The sequence below is a fragment of the Acomys russatus genome, chromosome 29 (genome assembly GCF_903995435.1).
Source record: "Acomys russatus chromosome 29, mAcoRus1.1, whole genome shotgun sequence".
NCBI lineage: Eukaryota > Metazoa > Chordata > Mammalia > Rodentia > Muridae > Acomys > Acomys russatus.
The window spans coordinates 43631818-43645629 of NC_067165.1; the positions used below are offsets into that span (position 1 = coordinate 43631818).

Sequence of the window (13812 nt, forward strand, 5' to 3'; positions counted from 1 at the left end):
GTTGTCTAAAATGGGGTTGTGAGGGCATCGTTTAGTCTCCCAAAACAGATTTTGGGTCATGCAGCTTACATTTATGTGTATTTTACCTGCATGCATGTCCGTGTACCGCATGTATATGGTGCCCACAGAGGCCAGAAGAGGCTGTCAGATCCCCTGGACTGGATTACGGGCGGTTGTGAGCACCATGTGGGTGATGAGACCTGAACCTTGGGTCCTCTGAACGAGCAGCCTTGCTCTTAACCTCTGAACCACACCTCAGCGCGTGCCAGTCTGAGAAAGCTGACTGCCTGGGTCCAGCTCACTAGGGCCCAGCCGCTAAGCCGTTTGCTCCATGCGGGGGTCATCCTTGGGAGAATCTTTAAAGCACTGCTTTATCGTGTATGTGCGAGGAAGTGCTTTGCTCTGTCATGTCTGCAAGTCTTTAGGCTTGGTAGCAAGCCCCTGTGGCCCCTGAGCCACCTCATCTCCCGCTTTCTACTTGGGTCTGAGGTGTTCTGGGTTCTTTAATGAAGGGCCCTCTGGGAGGCCGCTCAGGGCCCAGCTGCTTCCACTGGTCTCAGACATCTTCTCTCTGTTCTCAGTGATGCTCCCTGGATTGGTCCTGAGGAACAGTCTGACGTGGGCTGATGGCTCCACCCCTGTCGCTTCACTATGTCCACTCTGGCCAACTCTCACAATGGAAGGCCCAAGTGATTTCCACGCCCACAGGAGCGCCCCTTGAGAGCTTTGTCACACCAGGTGACAGCTGTTGGTAGCTCAAACACCAGAGCCTTTAAGCATTTCAGCAGCTCAGACTGGTGGGGCTGACAGGCTGAGGTGCCCTAAAGCAAGCACATCAGCCGCGTGCAGAGGGCGAGGCCCGACTGCTCTGCCTTCAACACGCTGCTTCCAGACAGCTCTGGAACTCCCAGCTGGGTACACGACCTCTTTCCCACAGTGGCTGACACTTGCGTGTTTCTGTTTCACTGTTTTGGTTTGGTGTTCTTACACTGCACTGTAGCCCCAGCTGGCCTTAATTCACTGTGTAGCCCAGTCTAGCTTTAAGCTCCTGAAGTCCTGCCTCCGTCTTGCTAGTACCGTGATTACAGGTGTGAGAATCTGTGTGTGTGCTCATGTGTTACACATTATGTACATGCACATGTGGAAGCCAGAGGACAACCTAGGTTATTGTCCTCGGCCCTGCCCTCCATCTTTCCTTTCTTCTTCCCCTGGCCACTCCCCCCCCCCCCCCCCCTTCACTGTCAGGAAGCTCATCTCTTACAGGCCTAGAGTTTTCCAGGTAGGTGGCCAGCAGGCCCTAGGGTTCCTCCGTCTCCTGTGCTGAGCTGACACTCTGGTTTTCATTTTGTTTTAGTTTTTCTTGTCAGGTTTCTCTGTGCAGCCCTGACTGTCGTGAAACTTGCTCTGTAGACCAGGCTGGCCTGGAACTCACAGCGATCTGCCTGCCTCTGCCTCCCAAGTGCTGGGATTATAGGTGTGTGCCACCACGCCCGACATAACACTCAACAGTTTTTTATATGGGTTTTGAGGGTCAAGCATTTTATACCTGAGCTGTCTCCCCAGCCAATTCTGTTGTACAGCCCAGGTCACTTCTTTCTTTTTGTGTATTAAGTCATCGGTCCACAGAGAGTGGGCTCTAGCCGTTCAGGCCCCTTCTTAGTTCTCACAGGAGCAGCCAGCTGGCCCTGCAGGCCCTGGGCGCCTTTAGTCCTGATGACTTCCTTCACCCTTCCGAGGAGCTGTCCTGGCTCTTGGAGGGCTCCGTACACTTACATTTTCATTCTCTCAATAAAAACCTTGCCCTTAATTTGCCAACTTACAAGGATGCCAGCAGCATGCGGATGACACAGGGCATTCTATTTTGAACAGTGCCCATCCCCTTGATGCCTACATTGTCAGCCTTGTAGATTGTGGCTATATGTTGCCAGGAACAGCTCCCCGTTCCCCAAGAGGCCTGTAAAACAGAGCAGGGCCTCTCCTCTTTCCCTTGGTGTTTGCCATTTCCGTGAACTACTGGAAAATACGTTTGTTGTCTCACTTTGTAGCTCATTCTGTTCTCAAACCTTGTTTGTCACAAAGTCAGTCAGTCTGTTTGTCTGTCTGTCTGTCCCTAATCAGATCACTCCCCCATCCCCCCCCCCCCTCTTCAGGTTGGAAAGAACCTGCTTTACCTGGCTGGGGTCTCCCTGTTCCTGCCGTCATCACACATGCTCTGCAGGTGCTCTGTGTGCTCATCCACAGGTGCCTGGAACCTGCTATAGGCTGTTTGAGGGCAGCAGAGCCAACGTGGTGGGGAGCCTTTCTGGTGGCCTTAGTGATGAGGCCACAACATGGGGCCTGAACCTTTCAGGCAGAGGTTCGGAAGTGGGAGCTAGTGCAGTGGCTCCCTATGGACCGGAAAGGCTGCTGTGGCCTGGGTATTGTGTGGTCTGACAGGTGGGCAGGGAAGCGTTCCGGAGAGCTGCCATCCCCATTGTGACAGAAATTGTTTACTATTAAAATATGGCTGTGGGGCATGTTGGGGGGCACAGTAGGGTTGACTCGGGAGTCACAGCAGGGGATAGAGTGAACAGGCTGAAATGGAGAGGCCAGTCTGTGAGTCTTTGGATGAGTTAAACACGGGAACAGGTGAGAAGGAATCAGGCCACCCCAGGCTTTGACCACACATGATGCCATCAACTACTGCTGAGCCGAGGAACCTCGGACACCCTCAAAGAGACACCAGAAGGGATGTAGCTGGAGGTGAGTCTGGAACACAGGAATGCCACAGTGCACTGGGGGGCATCTGTGTCACTTTGTGCTTTGAAACCAGGGAACTGGGGCTAGACAGATGGCTTGGCGGTTAAGAGCACTGTCTGCTCTGCCAGACGTCCTGAGTTCAATTCCCAGCAACCCATGGTGGCTCACAACCATCTATAATGGGACCTGATTCCCTCTTCTGATGGGCGTGAAGACAGCACTCAGACAGAGAGAGAGAGAGAGAGAGAGCGCACAGAGACTGAATAGGGTCACCGGGTTACCTAAGGAGAGAGTGGAAGATGAGGACTGCCTGGGATGAGCCCTAGAAGAAGCTCCTACAATTCTGGCTGAGGAGCAGAGCAGCCAGGAACCAGGGAGATGGCTAGCCACAGGGGCAAGTGTGTAAAAGCAGCACATCTGACAATGTCCAGAGCCCAAGGAGAGAGGCGTACACAGCTTTGTACTGAGGCCTCCTGGGAAGGAAACCAGAAAAGGACCAAAATCTGAAGGGCATTAAAAAAAACAGACCCACAGGCCTGGGCTCTGTGCTTCAGACTGCACACTACGCACCTGCACCATGGGAAGGGAGCACCCAGACAAAGCCTAACTCAAAGGAAGCAGGCCTTGGGGCCAAGACTTCTGCTCAGCCTCACATGGCAGGAGCACCCCGAGGAAACAGCAGGCACTAAGAACAGCCAGTTCCAAAGACGAGAGCTTACTGCCAAGTGGGAGAACCTCCGTGTGATGACTCCTGCAAGTTTCCTCTTCCCTCCACATGTGTTCTGTGTGCCACACTTGTGCTTGTGAACACATGTATATAACATTATTATTATTATTATTATTATTATTATTATTATTAATTTTTATTATAGATAGGGTCTCATTATTAAATCCTGGCTGGCCTGCAATTTGCCATGTAGAGCAGGTTGACCTCAAACTCTGAGATCCACTTGCTTCTGCCTCCTGGACTCTGGCATTAAAGGTGCACACTACATCAAGCCAAAAAGAACAAGAAAAACCACCAAAACAAGTGAAGAAGACTAAGAGAAGAAATAGTCGAGGAAGTACACAAAGAGAAAAGGTAAAGTGGAACACCAGCATCCCATTGCAGGAGCGTTAAGAAATCGGTCAAGTCAGCAACTGTTTTTTAAAAAACACACCAAATCCTGAGCCAGAAGGTGTGAACTTCCAGCTTGAGAGGAAGCAGTGGCTGAGCTGGAGGCACCTCACCTCGTGAGACTAAGATGCGGGCAAGACAAGACTCTGCAAGCTTCCAAGAAGAGAAAGTGGGTCACAGTACTCGGTGAGGGATCAAAAAGCCCAGGCAGCTCAGGGACATCCCCTGCGCTGTAGGCAGTAGAGCTATGCCTTCAAAGCACAGCCTCCAGTCTAGAGTTTTCTGTCTAGAATTTAAGCATCCACAAAGGCCCACGTGGGAAGCAATGTGCTGGGAACAGTGTGTCACACCTCCACAGAAAATGACAGTACTTCGATTGGACCTATGGCCTCACTCATGCTAGGCATGAGTAGCTTGAGATTACAGGCCTGCACCGTCGTGTCTGCTATGATCCTATGATCATAGCATTCTGCTGCCTCAAAGAGCCTGGTCCAGACCTGGTTTGTCAATCATGAGCTGATGAAAGTCGCTGAGACCACAAAAGACTCACATGACATTCTCAAATCCCTCCTGCTTGGGTGTCTTGGGGATGGAAGGAGCCACCATGTACCTAGCAGCATCCTCTGCCCAGCTACCACTTTCTAGTTTTTTTGGTGTTTTGCTTGAGACAAAGTCTGGCTGTGGGGTTGGGCTAGCTTCAGGCTCACCGCAGCCCTCCTGCCTCAGCCTAGAGTGTAGCCCCACTTTTTAGGCAGATTTTTGCAGATTCTAATACTTGGTCTGCCACAACCAATCAGCCTGGCCTGCTGGCTTCCCCACTGGCACCTTTTCTCACACATTCTCACCTGGGCTCCAGTCGCTCCTTCACTGTGGCAATGTAGGGCGTGATCTGCTTGGTGATGGTGCTCAGGCAGGCATTCCCCTTTTTCAGCTGAAGAAGGTCGTGGAGCTGGGCTGTAAGGTCAAGGCCGGAGTGTTGGCTCCCAAGCCTGGTACCATCCAGAGACCCTGACTTCCAGTGACTTCTGTGCCCAAAAGGAGGGGCTTGTAGTGTGGCCCTCCCCCTCAGTGGATCCTAACCTCAGGTGCAGGGGTGAGGCCAAGCCAGATGCTACGCAAAGCAGGGGGAATGACCGTGCAGGGCATGCACATGCGTGGTCAGTGGCTGACTGGCTCCCACCCCTGCTGGCATGCGGATTAACGCTGAGCAGCCACTGCTAGGCACCTTCATAAATCTCCTGCTGGGTAGCTACGCGTTGGTAGGAGTCCTCCCAAATCTGAAAGAAGAGTAGCGTGCTGGTTGAGGTGGGAAAGGGGGATATCACTGGTGGTGGTCGTCTCGGTTCGGGAGCCACATAACCACGCGCACTCCAGTCTGGGTTCACATTTTCCAGCGCAAAGCCTCTCGGTATAGACGCCACAGCATGAGGGTCTGGCGGCGCCCCCGCTAGGTACTCTCTCTCTCCTTCCGGCCTTGGGGTAGCCATGTGCTTTCTGTATCCAAAGATATGAGCACCTGGGGGGAGGTTACCTCCTGGAAGACTGCTCTCATGCCTTCTACGGAGGCATACTCAGAAGCGATCTGCGTGTCCAACAGCAGGGACCTGTGCAGGATATCCCCCATGATCTCGGCCTTGATGAGTGAGTGGTGCTTGGTGAGGTCCCGGTGCAGCCCCTGCACCTGGCCCTTCAGGTGCTACACTTCCACCTGCAGACGCTGGAGCAGAAGAGGATGAGCGAGGTCGCGAAGCTCCGCTGGAGCCTCCGGCGGAGGCGTGGCTTCCAACCAGCCAGATGACTGGCTCTTAGTGAGGAAGGGGTGGGGCCTCACAGCTCCGCGGGTGCCCAGCCCCCCTCACCCGAGAAGAATCCTCGTAACGGCGGCAGTGCTCTGGGAAGGGTGTGTCCTCGCCCTCCGCTAGGAGCACCTTCGTGCTAATGGAACGATGTGGCGAGGGTTTCAGGCCGGGTGACCCCGACATCGTTCCCACTGGGGAGGGGCAGCCGAGTGTCTTCAGCACCTTGGGGCTTGAGCCCCTCCCCCCCCCCCCCCCCCGTCAACCTACAGAGAAAGCACAGGGGAGAGAATTGGTCTCCCCTTCCTCTAACCTCCTTGGCTGCCCAGGGAGCCACTGCTCCCTCAATCCAACTATAACTCCTCGAAGCTCTCAAGGGCCCCTGGCAAGGCCAAAGTAAAGGCAACCACGGAGTTTTTCTTTCTTTCTTTCTTCTTTTTGTTTTGTTTTGTTTTTTTCAAGACAGGGTTTCTCTGTGTAAACTTGGCTGTCCTGGGCTCGCTTTGTAGACTACGCTGGCCTCGAACTCAAAGGGATCCGCCTGCCTCTGCTTCCCTAATCCTAACCCTGAGTACTGGGATAAAAGTTGTGCGCCACCACCGCACAGCTTTCTAAAAGCACCTCCCAACCGCCCTTGGATCTCCGTCCACTGAGGAGGTGCGATCACATAAAGTCTCACTCTCTTGGCGCTGGGCTGCCCTCCACATACCGCCTTCCCTACTTCTACTCCCTCCTAGGCTCTGGCTTTCAAGTGTGCCGGGAACTCTGATTCACAATGACTATGGAAAGTATCCTGCCCCGCCTACTGGAGGAGGATGTGGAGGGGGTGAGGAGCGCCCAGTCTCTCAGCCATTCGGGGCCAAACTCCTGGCTTGCTCCTGTGCCAGCGTCCTCAAGGGCTACTCTGTCTCTCCCTGCCTCCTGCCTCTCACACTGTCGCCTGGCCGAGACAGACACCTTTGCGACTCAGCAGGGAAAGGTGGTGGTGAAGCCTTTCTCAACCCGCCCGCCTGGTTAGGGCTCACTTGTTGGCGCCGCCCACGGTGGACACAGCGCGACGGGGCCCCAGCAACAGCATCGGCTCCAGGGAGCGCGCGAATTCTGTTCGGTGGTCGCTGGCGATCTGGAGCGGGGTTCGGTTTATGAGCGGCTCTCGCCTCTAGCCCTATGTCTCCCGACCCCGACCCGCGTCTGTTCGCCCGTGCACCTTGCTGCTCTGCGCAGGTCTTAGGCGATGCGGCCGCGTGACAACGCCTTGCAATCTCTCCATTAGCTCCTGACAAGGGGGAAGGGCTCAGGAGGAGGGTGTGTGGCAAGGAGGGGGCAGCCAGGGTGGGAGAGAGAACTGGAGGACTTGAAGGCGCTGGGGCTAGTCTATCTGACATTTAACTTCGTCCCGCTAAGAGGCTCCAACCCTCCTCCTGGACTGGTCCAGACACAAGCACCACCCACGTCCTTTGGAAGGGAGGTGGGGCTCCCGCAGACAGACACTGTTGTTTGGTGGAATAGAGGCTCACTGCCCTTTTAAAGGGATCACCTGGCTCGAAAAGGACCGTTAGTGGAACGGAAGGGAAGCCCAGGGAAGCCCAGAGAAACCCCGACCCCCAATCAGGCCTGCAGGTGATGTGAGACATGCACCCTCTACACAGGGCAGGTGGGGGAGAGCATGGAGTGGGTCCCGCAGGAACTGTGGACACTCACATAACCCAGATCCAGAAACTCCGCTTTGCTGGCCAAGCTGAGGAAGAGCAGATGACCAAGTGAACCTGCAAGAGGAGGCGGGGGTCGTGCTCAGTACCTGGACTGCGGGCTGGTGTCCAGCCGCACACACCCTCAACCTTACCTGTAGAGTGGGCAGCAAGCAGGCCAGGTGGGCAAGCTGCTCCTTGAAGGCTTTGTTCTTCTCTTCATATTGGCTGCGGGAGGGGCAGGCTAGGCTGGTGGGCTCCAAGGGAGCAGGTGCCCGCCCCACCTGGAGGATCTGCCAATCTGCAACCTTGTCTCTTCCCGTGTGTGTGTGTGTGTGTGTGTGTGTGTGTGTGTGTGTGTGTAAATGTGTGCATGTTCACTGTGTGCCTGTGTGGCAGAATGCATATGTACATGCATACCATGTATACATATACATATGGAGTTCAGAGGTCAATATCAGGTGTCTTCCTGGATAACCCACCACTTTTTTTTAAAGACCAGCTGCTCCCTGTATGGTCCGTGAGCCCCAGGCTCCATCTTGTCTCTGCGTCTCTGGAGTTGGGATTATAGGTATGCCCATTGCATTTTTGTTTTGTTTTGTTTTGTTTTTCGAGACAGGGTTTCTCTGTGTAGCCTTGGGCATCCTGGACTCACTTTGTAGACCAGGCTGGCCTCGAACTCACAGCGATCCGCCTCTGCCTCCCGAGTGCTGGGATTAAAGGCGTGCACCACCACGCCCGGCTCATTGCATTTTTTATTTATTTATTTTTAACTGGAGATGTGACTTGGGGTCCTTGTGTTTCTGTGGCTTTTACTGACTGAGCTATTTCCTCAATTCTGTTTTTTTGTTTGTTTGTTTGTTTTTGTTTTGTTTTGATTGTTGAAACAAGAGTCTCATGTGGCCCAGGCTAGTCTTGAACTTGCTGTGTAGCAGAAGCTGGCCTTGAACTCCTGATCCTCCCACCTCTCCCTTCCAAGCCCTACAATTACAGGCAGACAGGTAGTTGCTTCCCTGTTTCTCTTTCCTTCCTTCACTGTGAACACCCTGCCCACACTTAGTGGAAGCCACCTGTGTGTCTTGTTCCCTGGGTGAATCAGAGCCAGTCCAGCCATGGCTCAGGCTCAGAGGTCAAGCATAAGAGGCAGGGCGGGCGTTTCCATCACTCACCGTACAGCCCACCACTGACCGGCATACCTGACTCTGCCATCTCCTACCACAATGCCTTGGGCCACAGGCACAGGCAGCAAGCTTAGCACAGAGCCCTGCCATGTAGCCAAAGGCCTTCTTCCTTCTTCCTGCATGGTGCTGCCTAAGAGCCTAGGTGTTGGCACCTTAAGTGTCACCTTCTCCTCAACCCTGCCACCAGCACTAACCACACACTAGGGTAGCCTCTAGCAACCTTCTGGAACTCTCCAGGCAACTGTGATTAATTCCTAGAAGGGACTATGACTTAATACCTACACTGTAAACTCCATAAGGGTACCTGGGAAGTTACCAACCCCACCCCTCACCTGAATGCTCCCAAAGAGGGCATGGATTGCTGCCTCCTCAGCTGCACTGTGCCTCACCTCCTCCATCATGGCCTGTAGCAATGCAATGGCCTCTTTCGTGGCTGTCTGCAAGGCCTTCACTGCCTAGGCATAGCAGGGTCTCAACCCCATATTCACACAACCTCCCCCCCATCCCGGTTCCGGCTCTCACCAGCACCGCCTGCTCCAGCCGCTGGCAACCTTGCACATAAGCTGACTCTAGGTCCACACAGTGGGCTCAGCTCTCCCTGCCCAGAGGCAGTTGATTAGACCCGCTCCGTCCACGCCCCACCCACTCCCTGCCTGATCCCTCTACCTACCCCTGCTTATCCCGAAAGCAGGGGATGCACAGCAGCGACTTCTTGTCGGTGGAAAACATGATGTAGGGGGTGAGGCGGGGGTTGGGGTGGGCAGTGGTGAGAGCCAGGAGTCATGCTCACCTGATCCCCTACCCCTGGGCAAGGGTGCGCGCCTCACTCACTACTCTTCTGGATCACATCCCGTCTGCGCTGGCCCAGGGATACAATGTCATGGCGCGCGAGTCTCTTCACGGCAGCGCCCACACAGGGGCTGCCCGCAGGTGTTGCAGAAGTACGTGGTCTCTGTGTCCTGGCGACCGAGAAGAGCTGACTCAGGCTGCCCTCTCCATGGGCCAGAGTTGTAAAACTTAACTGAACCCAGTAATAGGACCACAGTCACCGTGAGTCATTGAGTGCATCGGTCAGTTCTAGCCCAGGCAGAAGGGTGCAGCTAAAAACGCAGCTCCTACCTGCAGTCCCCAGTAGCCGAACTTCAACCTTTAAAAAATCACGTTTAGTGGTTCACTTGTGTATGTGGGTGAGTGCCCAAGTGCCACAGCATGCAAGTGGACATTGCGTCTCTCCTTCCACCTGTGGGTTCTGGGCATCAAACTGATGTCTTGCGGGCTTGGCAGCAAGTGCTCTCACCTGCTGGGCCACCCCCTTGACCCTCTCCACTGGGCTCTGATGCATCCAGATTAAGATGAGGGCACTGGAGGTTAGACACACAGATGGCTCAGCAGGTAAGAGCACTGACCGCTCTTCCGGAGGACCTGGGTTTGCTTCGGGGTGCTCACAACTGTCTATAACTCCTACCCTAGAGGATCCAAGGTCGTCTTCTAGCCTCTGAGGACACCAGGCAACCACTTGGTGCACAGACATACAGGCAGGCAAAACACCCATACACATAAAAGAATAAAAAAAACGAGGGAAAAAAAAAAAGGTGAGGGCACTGAGGCAAGTGGGTGTAGGGAGGGCGAGAGACTTAGAAAGACAGTTCTCAGAAACAAGAGGCAGAACCGATTGATGTAAAGCCTTTGAGGACAGCGCACAAACATATCAGGCCCCCCTTGGCACTCTGACTAAGGTACACATGCTGGTGTACGCCTGGCCAGGCCCCAGGCTTCGGCACCACAGGCAGGCTCACCTGGTCGTCTTCCTTTCCCAGCTAACAAACTAGGCCAAGTCACTGGTCCTGCCTTGTCAGCCTCCCCAGCCCCAGCAAACTCCATCATCCCAACAACAGCCAGCTGTGCCTGGAGGCTGCCACCTCAGCGTCTGAGAGCAAGGCACATGGTGGTACAGGAGCCAGGGACAGACAAAGGAGGCAGTGGAGAGGAGACTGCCCCTGGCGCTGTCCCACCACTCAGATCTCCTCGGCCATCTGGGGTGACAACTCAGTGAGTGAAGGACATGTATTAAGTGCCGCCAGGAGCGGCCCCAGGGCTATGAGTCCAGAGGTTGGGGTGCAGTGACCATAGCCATGGCTGTGATCCATCAAACGCTGGTCTTCCGGGAAAAAGCGGTTACGGTGCTCATAACCCCAGAGCCATCACTTCAGCCCTGAAGCCTCTCACTCTCTGCACTTAGCAGTCAAGGCTGTTTCCACAGAGACCCTGACTGCAGCCTGCCTGTTGTCCTTACTTCTGGGTGAAGGTTTCTTATCTCTTGCCGGGCATGCTGTAAGTGTTGGAGACCATGTACTCTGGCACCCACTGCCTTCTGCTCCCTCACGTGCTTGCTGCATTGCAGGTTGCAGTTGGCACAACGCACAGCTTCCACGCCATCCCCAGAGCTATCCACGAGGAACTGCAGCAGGCGGTCCACTAGTGGGAGGCCACTGGGACCCCTCACCAGCGTCTGGTGCCTGCAGAAAAGCTGCAGCCAAGATCTGGACATCCTTGCAGACAATCTCTCCCCTCTCCCCTTCATATTCCAGGCAGGAGCTAAAAATAGCAGCAGCAGGGTGGTGGGGTCTGCTATAAATACAGCTGCGGCTTGTCCTGAGGACCCTACCCTTCCCAGTGTGTGTGTGCGTAAGCCTGCCATATTATAGTGGGAAATGCCGTGTCACCCCAGTGGACCCTCTCATTTCATTGGGACATTCTGAGCTAATTTAGTGAATGTGTTGACCTAGGATTTCTGGGATACATCTCTTCCAAAGGAGTTACCCGGCTCTCCTCCGGCCCTGCCCTAGCATACTGACCCTGGGAAGCTTGTGTTAACTGCCTCAGTCAGATTTGACTAAGCTACAGAGGGTTGGAGCTGTTCTGGGAATTCTGTTTATTTATATATTATTTATTTATTTAGGTTTTTTCAAGACAGGATTTTTCTGTGTAGCTTTGGCTGTCCTGGACTAACTTTGTAGACCAGGCTGGCCTCGAACTCACAGCGATCTTCCTGCCTCTGCCTCCCAAATGCTGGGGTTAAAGGTGTGCACCACCACCGCCCAGCTCGGGAATTCCGTTTATGACAGCGGACTGTTACCGCCTTTTTGCCTAGGCTTGGAACCTCACCATCTATACCTAGGCTCTCCACCAGGACCAGGGCCAACTTCACCCTCTCTGGGTTTGGGGCACTTACTGGCACAGTGGACAGGACAGGCGGCCATCAGTGGCCCGGCCACGCAGGCAGCCAGCACAGAAGTCGTGGAAACAGTCCAGCAGGCATGGCTGCTTGTACTATGCGTGGCACAGCAGACACACGAGTGGATGGCCACTCCCAGCATCCAGGGCACCTGGGCCCTCCAGGGGTGCAAAAATTGCTCCAGACATTGGCATGGCAGGAGTGGCTGAGATTCCTGGGGTCTGGGTCACCTCCCTCCGATCTGGCTCTCCTGGACACGACATAGTCAATGGCTTTGGGATGCTGAAATGCGAAGCCCATACCACCCCAGCAGGGACAGCTGGGGCAGGACTGGTTGGAGAAGGCCCCAGCCACTGGTCACCTACCTCTGTCACATTCCTTCTGCTGTGGCTCTGCCTGGGAGTGATTGGCCCAAGAAGGTCAGATTGCCAGGCTGGGAAGTGCTTCCTTCCTTTATCACTTCTCCCACCTCCTCTCATTCCCACACTTTGCAATTCTCCGCCCTATGTCCTTTGAGTGACCTAGAGTAAGGCTGGTCCTTCCCCCAAGTCCTGCTGCTTTGCAGAGGCAGGTCCTGGACCAAAGTGGTGCTGGTCTGCAGTCTTTCCCTGACACAGTGAAGAACTCAGTGCATTGGGGGTGGGGGACACAGAGGGACAGGGCTAAGTCCCTGCTAAGCTGGAACTCTCTGGCTAAGGACATGAGAAGGAACAGTGGGTCTTCACAGCCCCATTCCCTCCCAGGGCCAGTAGGGGGGAGGTGGAGTTGGGGGGCGCGCTTCAGGTCTCAGGCTGGGGTGAGGGCACGCTTTGGGGTCCTAGGCCTGCCCAAGTTGGTTGTGGTACTCAGTCAAGTCACTGACTTCTCCGAGCTTTCTCCATGGGATGGAGAAAAGCCCTACAAGCAAGGAGATGTGGGTTTGGGTGGGAGGTGGGGACCAAAGGATTTCTCTGGTCTGGCTTTGTCCATCCAATGGTCTCCGTCCTGGGTGCCCGCCCTTCCTAGGCAGATGTTCTCTCTCAGCTTTCAGCTTCCTCTACCCCTGTTTCCCTAAATTCCTTGAAAATGGGCTGGAGAGACAGAGATGGCTCGGAGGTTAAGAGCACTGACTGCTCTTCCAGAGCTCCTGGGTTCAATTCCCAACAACCACATGGTGGCTCACGACCACCTACACTGGGATCTGATGTCTGTTTCTAGAATGCAGACACACATGCTGATAGGTCATTCATATTTGTAAACTAACTATTTCCTTTTGTTCGTTTGCTTGTTTTTCAAGACAGGGTTTCTCTGTGTAGCCTTGGCTGTTCTGAACTCATTTTTGTAGACCAGGCTAGCCTCGAACTCACAAAAAACCCACCTGCCGCCCTGAGTAGCCTTGGCTAATTTGATCCTGATACTAATCTTAGTTTAAAAAAAAAAAAGTTGGTCAGGCCGTGAAGGTGGCAAAAAGAAGCCCTTGAAACAGCCCAAGAAGCAGGTGAAGGAGATGGAGGAGGAAGATAAAGCTTTCAAGCAGAAACAGAAAGAGGAGCTAAAAGCCAAGGCTGCGGGGAAGGGCCTGCTGGCCACAGGTGGAATTGAGAAATCTGGCAAAAAGTAAGCTGTTCCTCATCTGAGCTGATGGTGACCTTCTTCCATTCCTACTTAAACATCTGGCCGTAACATCTTTGCCACCTACAGCTAGAATGAAGTCTTGTCCTGGAGCCTATTGTACATTGTAATAAACCTTTGGAAAAAAAAAAAAAGCCGGGTGTGGTGGCGCACGCCTTTAATCCCAGCACTCAGGAGGCAGAGGCAAGTGGATCACTGTGAGTTCGAGGCCAGCCTGGTCTATAAAGTGAATCCAGGACAGCCAAGGCTACACAGAGAAACCCTGTCTCAAAAAACCAAAACCAAAACCAAAACCAAACCAAACAAAAAAAAGTTACCTCCAATAAGTGGTAAAGCCTGGTACAAGGAGTGAGGGTGAGAGGGAGGGAAGGAGGGAGAGAGAGAGAGAGAGAGAGAGAGAGAGAGAGAGAGAGAGAGAGAGAGAGAGAGATGTCACAGACTCCCC

The 13812-nt window shown here is 54.0% G+C and overlaps 2 protein-coding genes across 2 annotated transcripts; one reads left to right on the plus strand and one right to left on the minus strand.

Annotated features, from left to right (window-relative positions):
- Nucleotides 1–421: 421 nt before the first annotated feature.
- Rnf207 (ring finger protein 207) lies at nt 422–11944 on the minus strand. The gene is given in 18 exon segments (XM_051171107.1): nt 422–459; nt 462–601; nt 2172–2252; nt 4702–4810; nt 5082–5133; nt 5388–5573; nt 5716–5893; nt 6663–6775; nt 6860–6928; nt 7354–7418; nt 7480–7696; nt 8854–8976; nt 9044–9119; nt 9192–9306; nt 9356–9411; nt 9413–9480; nt 10905–11037; nt 11754–11944. Coding segments are annotated over 18 exon segments (2010 nt in total).
- Nucleotides 11945–11948: 4 nt separating this feature from the next.
- LOC127211288 (translation machinery-associated protein 7-like) lies at nt 11949–13356 on the plus strand. The gene is made up of 2 exons (XM_051171108.1): nt 11949–12099; nt 13187–13356. Exons 1-2 carry the CDS (start codon nt 11949–11951, stop codon nt 13354–13356), a joined length of 321 nt encoding a protein of 106 aa, XP_051027065.1.
- The last annotated feature ends 456 nt before the right edge of the window (nt 13357–13812 follow it).